The 23,761-nt window shown below is 40.4% G+C and overlaps 1 protein-coding gene across 7 annotated transcripts in view; it reads right to left on the reverse strand.

Annotated features, from left to right (window-relative positions):
* The window catches only part of nbeal1 (neurobeachin-like 1), a 239,843-nt gene that overhangs the window by 13,350 nt on the left and 202,732 nt on the right, over window positions 1–23,761 (reverse strand). For all 7 annotated transcript variants that reach the window (XM_072578456.1, XM_072578458.1, XM_072578459.1 and 4 more), the window contains 14 exons: window positions 23,575–23,676; window positions 19,364–19,459; window positions 18,080–18,204; window positions 17,056–17,196; window positions 15,715–15,845; window positions 14,800–14,909; window positions 13,786–13,903; window positions 13,546–13,643; window positions 9,672–9,788; window positions 9,063–9,152; window positions 4,647–4,756; window positions 3,000–3,172; window positions 1,083–1,177; window positions 108–224 (listed from right to left, as the gene is read on the reverse strand). In XM_072578456.1, coding sequence (XP_072434557.1) covers window positions 108–224; window positions 1,083–1,177; window positions 3,000–3,172; window positions 4,647–4,756; window positions 9,063–9,152; window positions 9,672–9,788; window positions 13,546–13,643; window positions 13,786–13,903; window positions 14,800–14,909; window positions 15,715–15,845; window positions 17,056–17,196; window positions 18,080–18,204; window positions 19,364–19,459; window positions 23,575–23,676 — 1,623 coding nt within the window. The remainder of the gene's footprint in view (window positions 1–107; window positions 225–1,082; window positions 1,178–2,999; window positions 3,173–4,646; window positions 4,757–9,062; window positions 9,153–9,671; window positions 9,789–13,545; window positions 13,644–13,785; window positions 13,904–14,799; window positions 14,910–15,714; window positions 15,846–17,055; window positions 17,197–18,079; window positions 18,205–19,363; window positions 19,460–23,574; window positions 23,677–23,761) is intronic.

The raw sequence follows: 23,761 nt of genomic DNA on the forward strand, positions 1-23,761 counted from the left end.
ACTTGGAGCCAGAAGTTAATACCTGTACATGGAATCAATTCTCTGGCCTGTACTGGTGGCCATCTCACCAGTTAATAATTACGACCTGCTGGACTCCTGAACCTTACCTTGGAGCCCGAAACAGCCATATCCAGCTCTGTACTGATAGCCACACTCGTTATCTCCTCAGTGTGCCCATATAGTATCTGCATGGGCTTCTGCGCTAAACCAGTGGCTATTCCTCCCTGAATCGAAAAGAAGTTGAAAACACATCAGTGAAGAATATCAGTTTGCAGAAAGACAAGAATAAACATGCAGCCAAATACAACAGAAAGCCTTGAATTAACACAGTGCTTCAGACGGCTTCAAATTGCCCTACTCAGGCGATGAAGTGTTTTTGACATATAAAGTGACTATTGTATGGCAACCAATAAGGCCCCACAACCAACAATGTACTAATGGGCAGATAATCTATACTTAGGCCTCATTTTATACATTATCATTAGGGAATCAGTCTACAACTTGTCCTCAAGTTTCCCGAATAGGATTTGAATTCTTTGCCTTTCAACTCAGGAGAAACTCCTAATCTAAGAGAATTAAAATCAAATATCTGTGGTCTTGCTATTGCCTTGGTTGAATTCACCAGTTCAGCGTAAAATATATTGCTGAATTTCATCATTAGTGAAATATTACCAAGCTGGCTGAGGAACAGCAGGTCTGGTTTATAATGAACACAGTCTCATAGTTGCATCTCACTTTCTGCAAATATGCACCACTCCTAATCTGTTTGGTGACTGAAACTAGGCGTCCACCTGATAAAACCTAGAACCATGGACGTTCCTCAAATAGATGTTCTATGGGACTGTTGTAGATTTTTATGAATTTTTACATCAGCCTGAACATTGAGAACTATGACATTATTCTAACAAACCTAGTGTGAAAGGTTTGTGTGCAGCTAGGTGATATATCTCAATGTTCTGGACTGACTTGAGTCAAATGTAAGCAGATTCATGTAGTTTAACTTTTAGACAATCTAAATATCACAAGGCTCTAAAATGCTGTAGTTTGCAAAATGCAATGGAAACAAAGCTATAAGTACAGACCTGCTGCAAAATTTGCCAGATCATACATGTTGTGTCACGTGAGCCTGATATCAAATGGATTCCGCAGTAATCAGTTGCGAGGCAGGTCACAATATCTAAAATGAGAGCAGAAAATGTGATAAATGACACCCAAATTGGAAAGAATGAGTGGCACTAAACTTCCTGCAAAGACAGGAAGATCTTTTACTTTGTTCAAAGGATACTAGCCTGTCCACCACAGCATGTCTTTGCTACGTATATTGCTCAGTGGAAGATTACGTCTGGCATTGCTCATTGTGAACTGAATGATAACAGTAAAATAATATGATAACTATGTTGTAAAAGTACATGTCTCAGGCAGAATGGATACAATTGCATTGTTAGCCATCAATCACTACTGTACAGCTGCAAGTGTATTAGGCTGACTTTACCCAAATAATTGGTATAACTATCCACTGTGCTGCAATTTACTGCAGAAATAATAAGTTAGTAATGTAGTAGCGATATAACTGGCTTTTAGTGGGAGACTTCCTCTCATTGGTTATGTTTACAATAGCTTGTATAAATACTTTTTAAAAATATTTTGTTTGCAGTAATGTAGATTTGCTATAAGTCCTGCTATAAATCCTATCCCACCAGTATCGCTTTGACTGACAGGGACATTAATCCTAACATTTTAATGGAATGGGAAGATGTGTTTGATGGAGACATTGTGCTAGAAGGGGTGGAAATTATATCATTGGTGCAGTTGGCTCGTGATAGTTTTGATCATTCTTGAAGACTGCAAGCAATAAAGCCCTAACTTTATATTAAAAGGTTTACAGTTTTGAGCTCGCTTACATTATCATTTCCTGATAATTCCTCAGATTCTCTCACATCACACCAGTCTATGCTACTTCCCTTTATTATTTATTCAAGGCGAGAGGACATTGCTGATCAGGCCAACATTTATTGACCAGCTCTAAGTTTCCTAAAGAAGGTGATTGAGAGTTGCCTTGTTGAACTGTTATAATGCTTCTGACTTAGGAACATCCATAATGCTGTTAGGAAGGGAGTTTCAGGATTTTGACCCACAACAGTGAAAGAATGGTGATATAGTTCAAAGTCAGGATGGTGTGCAACTTGGAAAAGAAATCATGATGTTCTGCTTTGACCTGGATAGAATCAAGCTACTTGAGTATTGCTGGAGCTGCATCCACTTAGGCAAATGAAGAATATTCTATCATATTTCTGACTTTTGCCTTGTAGATCGATGGTGGACAGGCTTTGGTGAAACAGGATGAGAGTTATTTGCTACAGAATTCCTAGTCTCTTGCCTGCTCTAACAGTCACAGTATTTATATGATTGCTCCAGTTCAGTTTCTAGTCAATGGCATGATGTTAATAGTGGGAGATTCAGCAGTGGTAATGCCACTGAATATCAAGGGGCAACAGTTAAGTATTCTCTAATTAGAAATGGTTATCTCTTGACACTTATGTGGGGTGAATGTTACTTCTATGGAATCTCAGATCACCAAGTTAGCTTTTCATGGGAATGTGTCAAACATACACCACTGTAGCTCCTAAATGGCAGTGGATGATTTGTTGAATGAAGAAACTGATTGGTTGGAAATGGAGGGAAAAGGGAACTCTATCATGGTAATGGGAAAGAAGTGAAGGGGTGAGAGCAGAAGCGGGGGAAATGTAATGGACAATTTGAGGGTCTTGGCAGCAATAGTGAGTGGGGGGCGATTACTGGCTGAGGAAAATGGAAGCACTGCTATGGAAGGTAGCATTTCAGAATTAATGTGATGTCAAGTCCTGGAGAATGGAATAGGATTCTTGCAGGAATCTGGCTGTGTCAAAGAGGTAATCACAGTAGCAGTGGGTCTGTGGGGTCATCACAGGGATTGTTTGAAAAGTCTAACCCTTGTTACCAGGTGTGTTGATATCACTTACCCATGTGTCTGATGTGTTGTCCAGAAAGCTTGCCCTTTGCAATGGAGGTCACCCGAATGCTATTATCCCAATGCCCTGCACTGAAAAGCAGTTTCCCATCATGTGACACCACAAACAGTTTTGAGTTCACTTCCAGCCCAGGAGTAAAGGGGCCATTGACATTACGCTGGGTTCTGTAGGCATGTACAAACAGAATGATCTTTTAACAAATGGCTGAACTACTGATAGATTATAGCAGCATAGGTCATCACAGTCAAAGAAATTCATTGTTGAAACCATCACACCAAGTAAGATGAGTCTGCACAGAACTGCACAGTAATTACAATAAATGGGCCATCTGATTCCTGTCAGCATTCATTCACCACATAAGCAACAATCCTTACACTACTAAATTCAGTTCTTTGTTTCTATGCCTGCCCCAACCTGAAAAATCTTTCAAATTACCCTTTTAACCCCTTCTACTCATAAGAGAAAATGGCTCAGGATCTCAAATCTTTGTTTGTTTTCTGAACATTGCCCACATTAATTCACACTATCTACTGTCTCGATATGAAACAAAATATACTACATTATCAAAACATATATGAACGGACATTGAAGTCAATGGTGATATCAAGAAGAGTGTTGAGGATGTGAAGAAAATAAGTCTAGAACAAACACCAGTGGACAGTGGCAGCACTGCTGCCTCATAGCAATAGAGACCCAGGTTTGATTCCAGCCTTTGGTGACTATCTGTGTGGGGTTTGCATGTTCTCCCCGGGTCTACGTGTGTTTCCACTGGATGCTCCAGTTTCCTCCCACAGCCCAATAATGTGCAGGTTAGGTAAACTGGCCATACTAAATTGTTTGTACTGTCAAGGGCTGGGTGGATAAGATGTTGCAAAGTTAGGGTTGTGGAAATAGGATAGGGAGTTTAGTTGGGACCCTCTTCGGAGGGTTGGTGCAGCCTTGATGGGGTCAATGGCCTCTTTCCACAATGTATGATTCTATGATTCTACCTCTTAACTGGCAGGTTGGACTGATGAGAAGGACAATTGTTAAGATTCATACAATTTTAATACATTCTAATGATTGCATTGCAAAGGATTATATGATGGCAAGCTAATTACTTTGAGGTTACACACAAAGAACATGGAACAGGAAAGGACGTTTAACTCTGAGTCTATTTTGCTATTTGGAGGCCTAACTCCAGATACTTGATTTGCCCTAGATATCTTAATGCTTTTGATTTACAAAACTTTATCAAGCTCATATTTAAAATTAATAATTGCTATTCCATTATCTAAGTGATTAATACACAGTTAAGAGCATAGCACAGATCAATTCAGCAGTTGAGTTCTGCTAATTTAAATACCTACGAGGTAAAAACAATATGCTACTTTCTCCCCACCCCCACCCTCCTCTAGCTTATCTCTCCACGCTTCAGGCTCACTGCCTTTATTCCTGATGAAGGGCTTTTGCCCGAAACGTCGAATTCGAAGCTACTTGGATATTGCCTGAACTGCTGTGCTCTTCCAGCACCACTAATCCATAATTTAAATACCTGCCCATTATTCCTACTATCTCCTGCTCTGAAATATATTGTTTGAAGATGCATGTAACCTCAACTTGGTGTGATGAACACTCAGCTGGCTAAGATTTACTTACTTTGAATTAGTTACTGTCGGATCCCGGGAGAATGTGAAGTAGTTGGAAATGTTTTTATCATAAGGCAGCCATCCATGAGTTCCTATCAGACAATTCTGACTCAAAGTCACCTACAGATCCAAAGCACAGACACTTAGGAGAGAGTCTGGTTTCACAGATGTTTGAAGAATACATTAGGCTAAAACCATTCGAAGTTACACATTGAACACCTAGTGACACCCCTTAATGGTGCAGATAATAGCTCCAACTATGTTAATTGCATGTGATTAAATACTCCACAAAAGGTAGGCAGAAGTGAAGGGGTGTCATTGATGCTTTCATCAGCCCATAGTATAACATTTTCTACACATGGTTAATGTATGTTGCATTGTTTGTACTTTTCTACAATATATCCAATGTGCTTATAGACTGATTTATTGCTGGTGAACATTTTGTGCGAATTGTAGAAATTGCGTCTCAGTTTTCATTAACCTTTTGGTTGAGCTGACAGTTTTGAGGTTTTCAATTTGGAATTGGGTATACAGCATATCTTTTTCTGTCCAATGCCTAAATAAACACTCAGAAATCACAGCCAGAAAACCCTTGAACTGTGCACCAGCTACTGGAATCAGCAGTGATCCCTTTTGCAAGGCAGACGGACAGCAACACCTCACAGACGAAGACTGCGGCTAAAAATCGACAGCATCCATTTCAGTAGAACAGGTCAAAAAACAATGTAATCCTGTACAAAGAAATAAGTCATTGCTTGTCCCACAACCTAATTGAAGGTAGCAACACAGTTTTAAACTAGCTCTCTCAAAGCATAAATTTTCTTGTATTTGTAAAATATAAACTCCTTTGGTATACTGAAACAAAAGGCTGCAGGCTTCTAATCAACATTAAACTTAGAGCTAATTTCCCAGAATGGCACTAGCACTTGTTAGACAAGGTGAAACTCGTGGACAACAAAATTACTGAACATTTTAGATCAGTCATTGTGCTTTCCCCAGTATCTGAGACTTTGCAAAGCTTTCCACAGTCAATCTGCTTGGCTTTTTATCAATGTCATAGATATTTTGATTCCAGAGTCAATGAGGCACATATTTCTTCCTTTCCTACTTCCCAGTCACTCCTGACAACTGTCCAACACTAAAATTCACTGTGCTACTCTTTACCTCTCCTACCCCACCCAATGCCAATTCAGGCCAGCACTCAGCACCAATTTATTCATACCCACCCTCCACTGCTTCCACAACATTCTCCATTTCCTTTTGGAATCATTGATTCCTCCAGCAGCTGAAAGGATGTAACACTGATCTGAGGCAGGAAGTCTCAAGTTAAGACATGCAAGACTTCTTCGAGAATGCCCATGCATACTGCTCCATCCTTGGTAATAGCAAGTGGCACCGAAGGGTGGAGTGAGGAAAGCAAAGGCAATTGAAAGCTACTTTCCCCTCAGAGTTAAGGTTTGTGTTGAATCCACCTAACAAAATTCCAAAATATGAATGACATGAACATGTGCATTCCTGATTTTCATCACTCCATGACTGGTGATTATTCTTTCAGCTATCTAGGTTCCAAGCTCTGGAATTCTCTCCCTCAGTCTCACTCTCCTCCATTAAGATGCTTTTTAGAATATACCACTTTGAGAAAGCTTTTGTTCATCTGTCTGAATATCTCTGCATGTGCCTTAGCATCATACTTTGTTTGCTAATGCTCCTTTAAAATACCTTAGGATAGCTTATAAATGTTAACGAAGTTTGGAAATGCAAATTGCTATTTGAGCATAGATTCCTTTAGACATTTACTGCTTCTTGTAACACGGTGGCACAGTGGTTAGCACTGCTGCCTCACAGCGCCAGAGACCCGGGTTCAATTCCCGCCTCAGTCGACTGACTGTGTGGAGTTTGCACATTCTCCCCGTGTCTGCGTGGGTTTCCTCCGGGTGCTCCGGTTTCCTCCCACAGTCCAAAGATGTGCAGGTCAGGTGAATTGGCCATGTTAAATTGCCCGTAGTGTTAGGTAAGGGGTAGATGTAGGGGTATGGGTGGGTTGCGCTTCGGCGGGGCAGTGTGGACTTGTTGGGCCGAAGGGCCTGTTTCCACACTGTAAGTAATCTAATCTAAAGTAATTTAATCTAATCTACAAGACTTCCAAATAGAGGTAACTAAGGTGCAATTTTGAGGGTTGTTTTGTATTTACCACAAATGTGATAGGGGAGGTTATTTTGCCTATTTACTATAGGTTCATCTAAAAAAGAATCTAAAATTCCACAGGACCCATCAGTTGTTTCTTCATGAATTCCATCACATTTTCACTAACCTACTTGGATCACAGTAAATCGTTCATTTTTTAGGCATCATTTCTAAATGTGCCAGTTTGAACACTTTGGGTGGATCTTCCCCATTTCCCATTAAGGTGTTTGGTTGAGTGAGATCCACTCTGGCTTGGAGTGACCTTTTCTCATTCAGTCTTCTGTTCTTCACCTCATTAACCATTCAACTGGGTTTCAGGTACCTTTCACGGGGAATTTCTTGGTCTTGGAGTGGGAGTTTCTGGTATACATGCTGCTGTGCTATGTTTAAAGCTCAGCTGCACACTATTTGAGACACTGCCAGCCAGAGGCTGACCCTCACACTGTGATGTTTGATCGCTGGTACCAATGACATGGCCCAAAGTCAAGCAACTCACTCGCTATCCTTTGCAGTCAGAGACTTGGAAGTATCGGTGAACAATGTGGAGACACCAGACATAGCCAGCTTAGCCACAGATTTCAACCTGGTTCAGAGTATGACCCTGCAGAAGCAGGCCGCCCAGCAGTGTAGGAGGAAGATCAATGGTCTTCTGTGCTCTGTAACGATAACAGCCACCATCTCTTCTCTGCTACTTCATACCCATTGTGTCAACACTCACTCTCACTCTATCACTGCACACGCCTCTCCCCAGGGCTCATGAACCACAACTTGCAACATCATGTCCACTCAATGCCCCCTGCTACTACTGATCCTTCCTGCCCTCTGCACTTCCTACTCACTCACTATGAATACCTCACCAGTTCTCCTCTCACTGTCAATTGTTCCTCTATCATATTTGACTCCTTCTTTGTCTCATTGCATGAAACACTGGATATCACCAAAGCACACCCACTGACTTATGTGTACTTCTCAAAGTAGCTGCACTTAACCTGCAGGACTGGCCATGTCTATCCTCATGCACTAGAATGTGATGGCACAATGGTTAGCATTGCTGCCTCACAGTGCCAGGGACCCAAATTTGATTCCAGCCTTAGGGACTGTCTGCGTGGAGTTTGCACATTTTCCCCGTGTCTGCTTGGGTTTCCTCCAGGTGCAGGTAAGGTGAATTGGACAAGCTAAATTGCCCATAGTGTTCAGAGATGTATAGGTTAGGTGCATGAATCGAGGTAAATGTTGGGGAATGGGTCTGCTTGGGATACCCTTTGGAGGGACAGTGTAGACGTGTTGGGCCGAAGGATTTGTTTCCACACTGTAAAGATTTTAATTCTTATAGGATTACTGACTGTGGCAGTACCCTTCTGACTGACTGTAGTCTTCACCACCAACTGTTCCCCTTCAATTTTCACCTATGGCCGTTTGCTTGAATTATGTTTGCCATATAAAATGCTGCAGTTCTGATGCTCTCATAGCTCTGTGGCATACAACGTGTTCATCCACTTGACTGATCAATGCTCCACATTGTGGCAAGCTGCCTGCGCTCCATCTGTCTATTTCACTTTGCTTGTTAGCATAGAAGTTGGCATCTTCCAAATAAATACAAGCAAATGAGGGCAAAGAAAGTCAGCTGAGAGCCCTAAGATGCATGCTATGTATATGCATGAGGTGCTTGTGTCCCTGCATTCAAAGTGACCAGGCAGAAGCATACAAGTCCCTAAGTTTCACAGTAAAGTGGCAAACAGTCACTGAGAGCTGGTTGGAGAGCAAGTATCCTGTGGGGAAGCTGGTGACTTGCCAATGGCGATAAAAGAAGTCACTGCTCAATGGTGAAATTCTGAAATCACCATTTAAAACTTAAGGGGAAAACTGGAAAACATTTTCTTAGCATCAAGATTCCAATGTTTACAATGTTTTCTCAGTATTTTCCCACCTTTCTCATGATTACTAATACCATAGCAGGGAGGAGAAAATTCTGCTTCATCTCAATACTGCAGTTCAATTCAGTAGCATTTTCATACTGATTACCATTTTGTGTAACCCATGAGGGCCCAAAGGGATAAAGCTTCTCCCGTCTTCCCTCATACCTCAGTCCTTCGAGGCTATGAATTAGTTTTGTAATTTCCACCTACTCCACAGGATGAGAAGTCATTGGGCTCTTTGGTTTTTAGATTTAGTTTATAACGCCCTTCAGCTCCTGCCCTTAGTTGTGTGGTTGTGCTCATGAGGGTTGCAACAGAAGACTTACCAGGGTGTCAGGACTTCCCTGTGACATGAAGGAGCGAGCCTGGGTTTTGGGCACCATTGCTTTCACTATAGGAACCATGTCGCTGATTCCCTTTGGAGAAATAAAAGATAATCAAAATCCATTAAATTCACTGTTTCCTCACAGAATTTGTTGAGGAGTGATTATTCTCAGGATACTTTTTTTTAAACAAAGTGCACAAGGGCAAGCAATACTGAGCGATGTTAAAAACCAGACTGATTTTTGCTGTCCTTTATTATTTTACAATTTTTAATCAAACTCCTCTGGTGAATTTGTTAATGGATTTACTGAAGTAAATTTTCTTACAAATTACAGCAGCACATGACATTAATAGGTTAAAAATGATCAGTATGATATCTAGGGTCTTATTTATCTCCAATTCTGAGAATTCAGTACTCAACAAATGATGCATCCAAATTATAAAATATCTTATACTGTCCATAAAAATGATCCCTTTCGAGAGTATTATCATGGAATTAGTTTGAATCCTTTTATGTATCAGCAAACAAAGCTGAAAGGCAAAAACAGACCTATCAAAATTACTTATACAGATAACATCATGAGACAATTGATAAAGCTTCCAATGTATACCTCCACAAAGAAGGACTTGAGCTCAGTTAGGTGCTGGAAGATATTCAGTGGGCAGTTGTCCATTTTAGTCTGTCGCTTCAAAGCTTCATCAGCTGACAACCTGGATGGATGTGGCTCCTAACAGATGGTGACAATAGGTCAGATAATGCTTAGCAGACCTAATTGAATATGTTTGCTCCTAAAGCAGTGAGACAGCGCTGTAAAGGAACTCAATTCATTCTGATCATTTTCCTCAGCTTTTTAACCAGAACAAAGTGTCTATGTTCAGAAATAGAAGACAGTGCCAATAAGTATCTGATACAGCAATATTTTTATTGCTGCAAACATTATTTATAACAGAATGGCTAATGTAACAGTGCTTTTGCTGCTTCTGCTTACTCTAATTTCAAATGACATTACAGGTTAACTTCTAAGTTTGGTGAAATATCTATGCTTCTCATTAAAAACCTGTGAAGTATTATTTATAGAAGCACACAGCATAGAAACTGACCATTCAGTCCAACCAGTCCATGCCAAACATAATCTCAAACTAAACTAGTCCCACCTGCCTGCTCCTGGCCCCTATCCCTCCAAATCTTTCCTATTCATGTACTTATTTAAGTACCTTCTAAACACTGTAACGCTACTTGCAATAACCACTTCCGCAGGAAATTCATTCCATATGTGAACCACCCTCTGTGTAGAAAGGTAACCCCCAATGTCTTTTTGAAATCTCTCTCCTCTCACCTTAAAAAACATGCCCCCTAGTCTTGACATTTCCCGCCCTAGGGGAAAAAACACCTACTATTAACCCTATCTATACCTCTCATGATTTCATAAACATCTATAAGATCACCTCTCAACCTCCTACACTGCAGTAAAAGTTGTCCCAGCCTACCTTTATAACTCAAACCTTCTTTACACAGCATCATCCTGGTAAATCTCTTTTTGAATATCCCTCCTATAGCAGGGTGACCAGAACTGAAAACAGTACTCCAGAAGAGGCTTCACCAATGTTCTGTGTAACCTCAACATGACTTCCCAACTCCTGTACTCAAAGGACTGAGTAATGAAGACAAGCATGTGAAATGCCTTTTTAACCCGAGTTTTAAAAAAGTGCATTAAAAATTAAGACCATTTGTAGCTAGAATCTGAAATAGTTGGTTGAATATAGGCATTCCACCTTTCCCACGCTTAAAGCTCACACTCCAACATTATTATCGCATCTGAATGACCATAAGACTGTGGTATGTGAGTACACTGAGATCATTCAAACTTTGTGATAGGAAGACAGTGAAAGAATAATTAAAATGCAAGTGAACTAGAGATGGAACAGAAATTGTGGTTACAGCCTCAGATCAAACCTTCTGCCAAAACTTTCTTGCTTTGGTGTCCCCTACAAGAAAGGAAACTCCTCCTATTTCTCATCTATGTGTTGCCTCAATGATATGCTTCACATTTCACATATACACTGGTGACACCCAACTGCACCACATGGACACCTACATCTCTTAGCCCTCCAGTGTTGCCAGGTTGTTGGCTTGACATCTGGTACTGGATAAACTACCATTTCTCCAATTACTGGCAAGGCTGATGTCATTGTCTTTGACCCAGACCACAAACTCCCATTGTCTGCTTAGTAATTCCATTCCCTTCCCTGGCCACGGTTTCACGCTGAACCAGACTAATTATAAACTCTGGATCAATGAGCAAAATACATGGGAGTCAGTGGGCAGATGTGTCCCTGAAAGTCCCTAATAGCACCTGGAAAAATTCAATCACTGGGAAACCAACTGGATAAAAGTTGCCCCCAGTGAACAGAATGGACACAATTTGTCAGGAGCTGCTGCTGCTCCAATCAGAGACCAGCTCTCTTTTGTGAGTCTATCAGCAGCAAAAGCAGAAAAAAAACCAGCTCGTGTTGGGAGCAGCACACAGGGAAGTGGCAGCTGTGAATAAGGCTGCTAGGCCAGAGGACATGGGGTACCAAGGTCAGAAGTAGCAAGGCCATATGCTGTAGGGGGCAGGGAAGCAGAGCTGGGTGATTGGGTAAATGTGAGACAGCAAAGGAAAAGAGGGACCCTAGGGGAGGGCAGGGGAGGGCAGGGGAGGGGTGGGGAAAGAAAATTAACCAAGTGTGGAGAGTGACAACAGAGAGGAGCGAGGCAGCAAAAGGGGAGGAAAGCTACAAAATTGGAGAAGGCCGGATTAGGGATGTCAGGATCTGTAAGGAGTGCTGAGAAGATGATCCATTTTGTTCTTTACTTAGGTCTTTAGCAACACTGATGTCAGTCTTCAACCCAGTGTGGCTCACTCCATATGACATTAAGAAACAGCTGAAGTCTGGATACTGCAAAAATTATGGTCTTTGACATTATTCTGGCAATGATACTAAAGACTTGAGCTCCAGAACTAACCATAGCCCTAGCTGAGCTTTTCTGGTACAACGCTGGCATCCACCTGACAATGTAGAAAATTGATGATGTATACTACCCTGTGCACAAAGAGTAAGACAAATCTAGCACCTTGTCAAGCAATAAATGATGACTTAGCCAGCGTCACCCACATCCCATTAGAATAAAAAAAAACGGGGAAGAGCATTTTTAAACTTTTAATAGAATATTCAGCTACCTAGAAACCAGAAAATCTTGACATAACTAATGAAATAAATTCCTTGCAAATTAACATGGAATCTCTAGAAGGTCAAGAGAAAAATGTAGTTGATGCTATTACATTGAACACTGTGTCAATTAGATAATTTAATACTGAACAGTTTTGTCCTATTGTATCTGAAACAGTCTCCTCTACTGTGAGGTATGTGTGATGCAGTGACTGCATTAGAGACAGACTTGCAAAACAGTTCACTGTGACCTCACCAGTCCACAGAAAGCACCATTAGAGTTGTGTGTGTAAAAGTGTGCACAATTACTTTTTTAAAAAAAGGTTGTTAACTTATGCTTGCTCTCTTTAAATATTGCGATGTCTAGGGAATTAATTTTTGCTGATGCGTTGCAGCATGAAGTTTCATGGAGCAGTGATGAACATCAAGGGCAATCTTCTAATCCTGTTACTGTGTGAATTCAAATGTCCCATACGCCAACACAAATGAAGCTGACAATATTGCTGAGAGCGCATCACCTAATAAAGCGGTTTGCAAGAATTAAAAAGGAGTCCTAAAAATCAACAAGTGTTCCTTGCGAAACGGTCAAGAACCTAAAACTAGAATTTTTTGACCCCTGCACAGCATCCTAATTTGACACAAAGTTCAGCTTCCGATACAATATGCCCTGTGTCAGGAAGAATCCTGTAACATAGCCTAACTTCACTTTGCCCTGCCTCAGCCACATGCTACAACCCTTATCCTCGTCTTTGTTTCCTCCACCCTCCACTACTCCAATGAGCTTCTATTCAGTTTCCATTGCCACCCCATATAAAGTTGGGCCTTGCTGTCCCAAATCTAAACTTGGACCGTGGATCAAGTGTTCTGACCTATAAAGATCTCAATATTGAAATGTTTACACCTGGGTTCTAATTTCCTCAAGGTCTTGCCTCTCTCCAACTCCAACCTCAACCTACTCCAGTTCTATCATTCTCTGCCAACACAAAACTAGTCAACACAAGCCACTTATGAGACCCTGCTTTTATTTGGTGGCCATACCTTGAGCTACATAAGCTTTTAAATTTGGAAATCACCTGCCTATACCTCTGCACCTCCCCCTGTAAGATCCTCCTTTAAGTATATCTCCAGGGCAAAGCTTTCGGCCACCCCAATTAAGATCCAGTCCTTTGACTTGTAAATATTTGACAGATTATGCTCCCCTGAACTGTTTTAGATCATTAGCCCGTGTTAAAAATGCTTTATAAATGCAACATTATGGAAATGATAAAACAATACCTTGAGTAGCTGACAGGGAGTCTGCCCAAAATTACTGATCATCCCTTCCAATGCCTTCCGTTCTTTCTCATCTGCAACTGCATCCAGGTCAACAGCTCCTGTAAAATGTCACAATAACATTTACACCTGTTACATTTCTCACACTTTCTTCCCCCCACGTGACATACTCTTATGAAAAGAAAGAATTTGACCTAAAAGAAATTACAACACATAAGTAACTCACTGGACATTGTTAGTTACCTTCGTACGTGCAGTAATAAAAAACATTCAGTGCTTCAATTGCATCTGGTCCCCTTTGTTTATATCCAAATATCAGATCAATCCACTCGTGAAGATGAGCAGATACAAAGTCAGACTCCTGAGGGAAGAGGAAAATACAACTCTGAGAAACATTAAAAAAAACTCTTAACAGCGACTCAGTTAAATTCCTTTATTAAAATCTTGAACTGAAAGAGTGAGACATCATGAGGAAAGTCAATGGAATTTTCTAATTTAGTTCTCACCACTTATATGGATGCATTCACATGAACATGATTTGTTGGCTGTAAGTGATGTCTACTATAATAGGAAGTACTATTACAATAATCAGGATGCATAACATGAATGTTTCTTTTATTGGACAACTTTTGGCCCAGTCGTTTCTAGCTCCACTCTAACCTGCAGTTGCGTTTAGACTGCAATTGGTGCACATTACAAATTGTAACCTCACATCATTCAGAAGGAATTAAAAGAGATTTAATTGTACATAAGGCAAGTGGACATAAGTGGACATAAAATCAAGGCTTGGGTTTCAAATATAAATATACTGCAGCTAAAAATGCTTGGAATACACAGCAGGTCTTGAAGAATCAATAGAAAGATAAAAAGAGAGAAAACATTTCATATCAATGATCTTTCAGCGTCTAGAAATCCTAACCATCAGTCCTTCCACAGGTCCTGTCTGCTGTACTGCACATTTTGTGTTTTCTTATTTTAGGCATCTTTGCCCTTGCATTCAGTGCACTTAAAACAGGTGCAGACCAGTGAATAAGGGTATCCACTGTTGCACAACTAAGTGGAAAGTATATGATGTTATCTCAAAACTAACTGAATAAAATTAATCACACCAGTTCAGATGGCTGTCTATTCTAAAAATATCCTTTGAAAAAGTAGCATAATTGGATAATGAGTTATGGGGAAGTTAAAAATTATAGATTTAAATATTGCATATATTTAGCATGCAGCAAAACATATAGACTGTGGTGTAGCCCTCACCAGGGCTTTCCTGTGCTTGTAGATGAAGTCCTCTGGTGATGTAGCCCATCTCGGAAGTATCACGTCATTAACCCGCTCCTTGGAAATTTGTAAACGTCCCAGATCCAGCTCTTTAATAGTTCAGAAATATATGAGTTAGTCCAAGCTATCAGTGTCTGTGCACAAGACACCTCAAAATAAGATTGTGCCTTTGGGAGATGCACTCAGGGAATTGGTTAGCTCAGTTGGCTGGGTGGCTGGTTTGTGATGCATGTGATACCAACAGCTTAGATTCAATTCCTGCACCAGCTGAGGTTACCATGAAGGATTCTCCTTCTCCACCTCTCCCCTTGCCTGAGGCATGGTCACCCTCAGGTTAAACTACCATCCATCGTCTCTCTCTCGCGCGCTCTCTCTCTCTCTCTGATGAGAGAGCAGCCCCATGGTCCTCTGGGACAACGATGATTTTACCTTTACACGTGTGCTACTTTACAAAGTATATCATATGATTTGTGCACCCCAGCAATGCATCAAATAGGCCCATTATTGCATAAATTTCTAAGATTAGAGACCTGGGAAAAGTGATGGGTTACTGCATGAAGTAAAGTGCGGCAGATTCACACAAGCTTATACTAATGAGGGCATATTTGAGTCCACCAGATATTCTGCATTGTTAACTTTAAGCAGAGAGTGAGAAACAACAGATTAGAGTCTCAATTCTCAAGATATTTAGCAGTATTCTCTAAATTCAAAGATTGTTTGTTGCCTAGAAAAATGTTACAGGGCTAAGGAGCTAAGCAGGAATTATTCCTCTTTTAAATGAATCAAATATCACATAAGAAGTTTGCATGCAGCTGCGCGACATCTCTAAATAACAATCAGAAGCAGTGATTGAGGAGGACTCTCCTCTGGTATCAGCTCAGCCGGAGTACTTACGGTTCTGATTTTCTAGAAATTCTGGAAAGTAGAAGAATTCAGGAATGAGTTCTTTTACATCATTGGGATTCTCCATGAGAGCCTGCCATGTGGCAGGAATGGAATGGAATTGACGATCTGCACAATCAAATCTTGAAGAGAAAAGGAACACAAAAATGCATAAATTGACATTGTACAGTTTACAATTCATTAAATTACGTATGATGCGCAACACAGAAACAGGGCATTTAATTCAAAAGGCTGATTATTCACACCCTCCTCCAATACCTCCTCTTCTAATCCTATCAGCATATCTTTCTATCAGTTTCTCCCTCTTGTTTTTGTGCCTTCCCCTTAAATGCTTTCCTTTGGTTTCTCTCAAATACTCCTGCATCAATGATTTCATCCAATCCTACAATGTAAAACCAAGTAAGTCAATCTATTTGGCTATCCATCTGGCAGAATGGATTGCCAACTCTGCAAGATTATCACCATTTCTCCCAAAAATTGAAAATTATTGCTGAGGATGCAACTATGAATGATGAGAGAGAAAAATTAGAGACAAATTAAAAATAAACTGTTTTCTTTATAATAACAAAACAGGTATTGCAGACAGATTTATGAAGGCTACTTGACGGATTGTCAACCATCATCCATGTAGAAATCCAAGGGGCATTATCCCCTCAGAACAAGGCACCAATGGTGGAAGTGAGGGGGAGCTTGGGTAGTTGGAGGTCATGTGGTAAATCTCTACATCCAACCAGAGTTGACAACCGTTACCACAGTCAGAGGACAGATAATGAACCACTGACATTCCCATTATCCATAAAGAGCCACATTTAAAGAGCACTGAAAATATTGGAAATTCAGAAGCCAACAGAAAAGCAGCTACATGAAGATCTAGTTTAACATTTCAGGTACAACCCTTTGTCAGACTTGCTGATTAGCTATTTACACCACTCTCCCAGCAACAAAGACAGGTTGAAAAATTTAATGTGAATTTACACTGTCTTTCAGCTGAATCCAGCGAGTAGAAACTGCCTTGTCAGGGAATTGCTGTCGGTTTTCTTCCCCCGTTGTCCTACTGTCACCAGTGCCCAGCGGTAGCCCTTCAGCATTTATTAAAACTAATGGAGCCACAGAAGCATTAAATCCAAAACAACGCCAAGCATACAGTTGCCAATATGAGATAGTGTCATGACAACCATCTTCATGAAAGGTTCTCCAAACACCTCAAGTAAAACCATTAGAACAACCTCTTCCCCACATATTAAATAATGCACTATGTAGGGGTGCACCCACTGCGCTGTTATTGTACTAATGCTGGTAATCAAATACGAGAGACATCTTGAACAGCTTCACCTGCCACTTTGTAGCTGGATGTGCAAAGTAGTGAAGGGCTCAACCCTTATCATGTAGTGCATGACACCAGCTGCATTGGAGTAGTGAGTTCCATAGTGGAATTTGTCAATCGTCCCTGTCGGGTCCTCAAAATTATCAAACCTGTAGGACAACCCGAAAGAGAGAACGTCAGAGATCAGTGTTTTGTGGGAACTTCAAAGAAAACAGCCTGATATGGTACACGCGTACAAAATGAGATCAAAGAATGATACTGTCCACCAAGACAGACAATATGGTGGAGTTGGTCTCTGAACACGTCTTGTTGATTTGTCATAATACGTGTGATTGCAGGAGTGTAAAAATGGTAATCTGGCAAACATCAGCATCAGACTAGACTAAACTAGACTGGTACCAATAAAGTTAGAATACACATGAAGATTAGTGAATCAAATGCATCATATATCAAAAGTTAATTTTAGTGGATATCTATTTTACATTGCAGTTCAGTTTTTTTTCCAATCTCTCAAATACTTAAAGAGCCTTTTATGCCTCAAAGTACATAATAAGCAATGAAATGTTTTCTGAAGCCTACGCACAGATGTAATGTAGAAAAGTCAGCAGTCAATTTACCCACAGCAACTTCCCATAGGAATGATGTAATAATGACTAGATAATCTGCTTTTAAATATGCTGTTAAGGGATAAGCATTGGTCTGTACATCAGAGGAGCCACTCCTTGGATCATCTTTGAATAGAACCAAGCACAATGGAGAGACAGGACAGTACAGTTTGAGGTATAATTAATTGTCAGTACATCTTTTTTTAAAAAGACTGGCCTTGACCTCCTTTCAACCCGAATATAGTGTGGATTAAAGTGAGCAAACAATTTATGCAGATCCCGCCAATAATTGAGGGGAGTTCAGTAATAGCAATGGACTGAAATACAGTTCTGCAGGTGCCTCCTTGGCAGCAGGTAAGTTTCATTAGAAAGAAAAGTATGGGAACAAAAACATTAATTAATTTAGTCTGGAAGCAGAAACACTCACTTTTCCCGAACAGCTTTGGCATTCTTTTCATTGGCAACTCCAATGGGTTTGGAGAGATCTCTGAAAACTTCAGGGTTGTTCAAATCCAGCTCCTCTGAAGTGTAATCACTAAGAATCCAAGGAAACTGAAATCAAGAAAAGTGACTGTCAAATGTCTGAGATAAGACCAGACTCTATCTTGCTGTTCTTTTAAAATATATATTTCAAAATGTAACACCTAATCCCAGAACAGTGAAGCATCAATAGTCAGAGGTTATACAACAAGAAACACATGCACAAGATATAGGAAGCTGGAAAGTCCAAACGTGTTACAGAATTTCTTTTGATCTGATTTACATGGTGCTTTTTAAGATTTAGCGAAACTACACACGATTATGTTGAAAACAGTACTTCCACTTCTTGTAAAAGCTATTTCCAAAAGATAACCAATTTATTGACAAAAGAAATGTGTTGTATTGGTAACACACTGCCTAATGGGATGGTTAATAGAAACATTTGGAACATCAAAATGCAATGACACAAGAATTGCACCAATCCAGAACTGTACAAACTAGGTTCGGTGTTCTGAATTTAAATCAATTTGGATTTGAAAACTAGGTGCAAAATCTTCACAGCAATGCCAGCATACGAGCCAGAGTCAAAACTTCCCCCAGAGATAAAAAGAGTATGCTAACACTATGCATCTTTACTTTGGTAGATTAGAGAACTGAGAGAAATCATTTGATGCAGTGGCTAGTGTCCCTGCTTCTGAGCCAGAAGTTTGGAGTTCAAGTCCAAAGCTTGATGTTCAAGGAAGATGCGATTATAACTCAGCTAATTAGATAGATTATCAAGCTGAAAGTCATCCCATCATACGTCTGTAGGAGGCGGTAAGACCAAGAAAGATTCCTGGTCAAACCGAACCTGCAGAGGACAACAGCAAACCACTGTAAAACCTTTCCAAACGTCACCGTGGACCGATATATGGAAATTAGAGACAGCGAGAGCGAGAGAGAGAAAATGAATTAAGGGCAACTGATGAGATGACCCTAGTAAAAAGGGCAGAGATTGACAAGCCTCCAATTTGTCAGGTGCAATCCATGACAGGGGACAATATGGGATTAAATGTCAATTTGAAGGCACTAAACTAGTGGCTGTTTGTGCAGCATTCTGAGGTTCATTGAGAAAGACACGTTGGTAATAGTCACAGGTAACCCACATTACTCTTCATAAAACATACAGCAGTCAGTCAACAGCTGGTTACACGTACATGTTGCATTTGAAAAAAAAAATGATTCTACATACCACTGGATACTGAGCAAGATCATTGTAGGTCCTTCCTGCAATAGAGTTTAGTTGTATGAGGTACTCGAAGTTTGAAATTTCTCGGTTGACCCATTTCTGAAGGGAAAACAACAAATGCCAGTGAGTTTTCCTTCTCCTTCTGTAGCATTACTTTACAATAATGTGCAGGATAATAAAACATCAATAAAAAATATAGACACAGAAGAAACACACAGGATGAAAATTAAGGAGGACTCGCCCTCGGTGCCAATAGCCATGAGCATTACACTCTGCCAACAGGTTACTGTGACTCTCATTCTTGAGGGGAGTATGATGAAGTGCTATATAAACTCAATGCTGCTTTTTTCAAGCTGAAGCATGAATCCAACTGCTCACAGCATTAGAAGATGATTCACTATGTATTTTAAGAATGAACTCTATCACTCCCTTATAGCCGTGATTAAGTCACCACTATTTGCTTTTCAGTGCACAAGTTAAGGATTCTGGGTAATCCAAGATGGAGGATAGGAAAAGGTTGGGGCACTAAGAGCTGCTCCTTTTTTTTTGATTTGGAGATGCCGTGTTGGACTAGGGTGTACAAAGTTAAAAATCACACAACACCAGGTTATAGTCCAACAGGTTTATTTGGAAGCACACTAGCTTTCAGTGCACCACTCCTTTATCAGGTGATAGTGGAGGATACAATTCTAAGGCACAGAATTTATAGCAAAAATTTACAGTGTGATGTAACTGAAATTATACATTGAAAAATACCTTGATTGTCTGTTGAGTCTTTCACCTGTTCGAGTACGATGATAGTTTCACTTCTTTCATGTGTAAATCACAAAACCTTTATTAAAATTTGCATTCTCAGGTGAGCTGTAACAATGGGCATTAGCTAGACAACATATTGTCTAGCTAATGCTCATTGTATCTATCATGGTATTCGAACAGATGAAAGACTTAACAGATAATCAAGGTATTTTTCAATGTATAATTTCAGTTACATTACACTGTAAATTTTTGCTATAAATTCTGTGCCTTACAATTGTGATCAATTGTGTTTGGGGACTCTCTAGTTACAAGGGCAGAGATTGATTTGGGAACAAGCCAAGGCACCTAAATGGGCTTGGAGGCACAGACAGACATTTCTGTGGTTGACAGCAAGACATCAGAATGATGTATTGCCTCGCTGTTGCCAGGATCAAGGATATCTCGCAAAAGGTGCAGAATATTCTCAAAGAGAAGAGGAACCAGCAGGAGGTTGTTGTAACATTGGAAATAATGACATTGGAAGAGAAAAGTCTGAGATTCTGAGAAGAGAATATAGGACATTAGACAGCAATTTAAAAAGTAGATCCTCGAAGGTCGTTAATATCTGGATTACTCCCAGTGCCATGAGCAAGTGAGGATAGGAATAGCAGTACAGCAGATGAATACATGGCTGATACAGGAAGAAAGGATTCATATTTTTGGATCATTGGACTGTCTTCTGGAGTAGAAGTGACCTGTAGAAGAAGGACAGATTGCACCTGAATTGGACTGTGACTAATGTACTGACAGGGAGATTTGTTAGAGCTGCTCAGGGGGATTTAAACTAGTTGGGACCCAAGGAGGGGTAAGGAAAGAGATCAGTCTGACACTGGTAGAGTTGGGAAAAGCAGTAAGTCAAACAGATAGGGTAGGTGGGAACAAAGTAGAGAACGAGGGAAGACTGATAAATTAAACTACATTTATTTCAATGCAAGAGGCCTAACAGGTAAGGCAGATGAACTGAGGGCATGGTTAGGAACATGAGAACATATCATAGCAAGTACAGAGACGTGGCTCAGGGATAGACAGGACTGGCAGCTTAATGTTCCTGCTACAGGAAGGATCAAAAGGTGAGACAAAAGAGGAGGGGGAACTGGTGTTTTTGATTAGGGATAACATTACGCCTGTATTTACGGAGGATATTCCTGAGAATACGTCCAGGGAAGTTATTTGGGTGGAACGGAGAAATAAGAAAGGGATGATCACCTTATTACGATTGTATTATAGATGCCCCAATAGTCAGTGGAAAATTGAGACGCAAATTTGTCAGGAGATCTCAGTTATCAGTAAGAATTATAGCATTATAATAGTCGGGGATTTTAACTTTCGAAACATAGACTGGGACAGCCATATTGATAAGAATTTGGGAGGAGAGGAATTTGTTATGTGTGCACAAGAAAATTTTCTGATTCAGTACGTGAATGTACCTACTAGAGAAGGTGCAAAACCTGACCTACTCTTGGCAGGCAGGCAACTGTGGTGCTAGGGAGCATTTTGGGACCAGGGAGCATAAGTCTATTTGTTTTAAAATAATGATGGAAAAGGACAGACCGGATCTAAAAGTTGAAGTCCTAAATTAGAGGAAGGCCAATTTTGACGGTATTGGGCAAGAACTTTCAAAAAATTGGAAGTATAGTGGACAGCAAAGCAGATTACCTCGGAGTACAACGGGATCTTGATCAGATGGGACAACGGGCTGAGGACTGGCAAATGGAGTTTAATTTAGATAAATGCGAGATGCTGCAATTTGGAAAAGCAGATTAGAGCAGGATTTATACACTTAATGGTAAGGCTCTGGGGAGTGTTGCTGAACAGAGAGACCTTGGAATGCAGGTTCATTGTTTCTTGAAAGTAGAGTCACAGTAGATAGGATAGTGAAGAAGGCATTTGGTATGTTTTCCTTTATTGGTCAGAGTATTGAGTATAGGGGTTGGGAGGTCATGTTGCGGCTGAATAGGACATTGGATAGGCCACTATTGGAATTTTGTGTGCAATTCTGGTCTCCTTCCTATTGGAAGGACACTGTGAAACATGAAAGGGTCCAGAAAAGATTTACAAGGATGTTGCCAGGGTTTGAGCTGTAGGAGAGGCTGAATAGTCTGCGGCTGTTTTCTCTGGAGCGTCAAAGGCTACGGGGTTACCTTATAGAGGTTTATAAAATCATGACGGACATGGATAGGATAAATAGACAAGGACATTTCCTTGGGGTGGGTGAGTCCAGAACTAGAGGGCAAAGGTTTTGGGTCAGAGGGGAAAGATATAAAAGGGACAGCTTTTTCACACAGAGGATGGTGCATGTATGGAATGAGCTACCAGAGGAAATGGTGGAGGCTGGTACAATTACAGCATTTAAAAGGGAGCTGGATGGTTATAAGAATAAGAAGGGCTTAGAGGGACATGGGCTAAGTGCTGGCAAATGTGACTAAATTAGGTTGGGATATCTGGGTAGCACAGACGAGTTGGACTGAAGGATCTTATTCTGTTATGTGCATTTCTATGTCTCTATGACTAAGTCAGTATCTTCATGATTTCCTAAAACATGCCAAACGTTGTGGTGACCTTTAGTACACATCCATCTTAAATAACTTAATGATGCATTTGCCTAATGCTCCCACTGTCCCCTTTAACTGGAGATCCAAACCAAAATCAATCAAGAATGTAAATTTGACATTACAATCAGATCAGATTTGAGAGGTCAACTGACCCACTCCTGTTCCTTGTTGCTGTGTCATACAGAACACTTTCCTCCAAAAGAACTTGGGATTAAATGAAAATTTCAAAACTGAAATTTGTAAGATTTTTCTTAGCTTTCTTTTTCCAAGAATATGGAATGATGTCTGGTAAATAGAGTCAGCAGACATTTCTGTTTAAATCTCACAAGTGCAGATTGAAAGGCTGAATGACTCCTCCTGTTCCTGTATTCCTAACAAACTTTAATAAATTGGTCTCTTAATTCAGGCAAGGTTAGAAACGTATTTGTCCGTGAGGAGGAGTGACACACAAGACCAAAAGAATTGACTTTTACATCCAAAATGACTCTCATGAACAATGTGGAGATATTTCTATCGTAAGACACAAAGTGCTCAAAGAATATGCCCAGATAGGGTAAATCAAACCAAGATACAGCTCAGTCTTATCTGTCCAAATGGAGGAGCAAGGCAGAATGATTAAAAGGCCACTTCCTTTTTCCATTCTCTTACTTGCATCATCTGCCCCAAGTTTTCAGAGTCAGACTTCATTGTTATACCACTTATTTTATTTGAATTCAAGGACTGAACTGCAACATCTTTCCCTATTGTGTAGCCTCTTGTTGCAATGAGAAAATCATGGAGCCTTATGCATTTTCCTTCATGTTGTGACAACACTGCTGCTGCTAAAGGGGATTTCTGGCTGGTGTTGAATCCCCTTGATAATAATACCTGTGTAAGTCCTGAAGCTTTCAGCAGTTCCTGGGGTGATCGCGTGCCATATAGATTGGGTGGTCGCAGAGACAATATACGGCTGTAGACTTTGTTCCTCACCTAAAAGTGAAGTGGAAAGAAAGACAAGACTGTGTGACAAAAATGGCAAATGACAGTGGGAAACACAACCCATTCCTGATGAAGG

The sequence above is a fragment of the Chiloscyllium punctatum genome, chromosome 10 (assembly GCF_047496795.1).
Source record: "Chiloscyllium punctatum isolate Juve2018m chromosome 10, sChiPun1.3, whole genome shotgun sequence".
Lineage (NCBI taxonomy): Eukaryota > Metazoa > Chordata > Chondrichthyes > Orectolobiformes > Hemiscylliidae > Chiloscyllium > Chiloscyllium punctatum.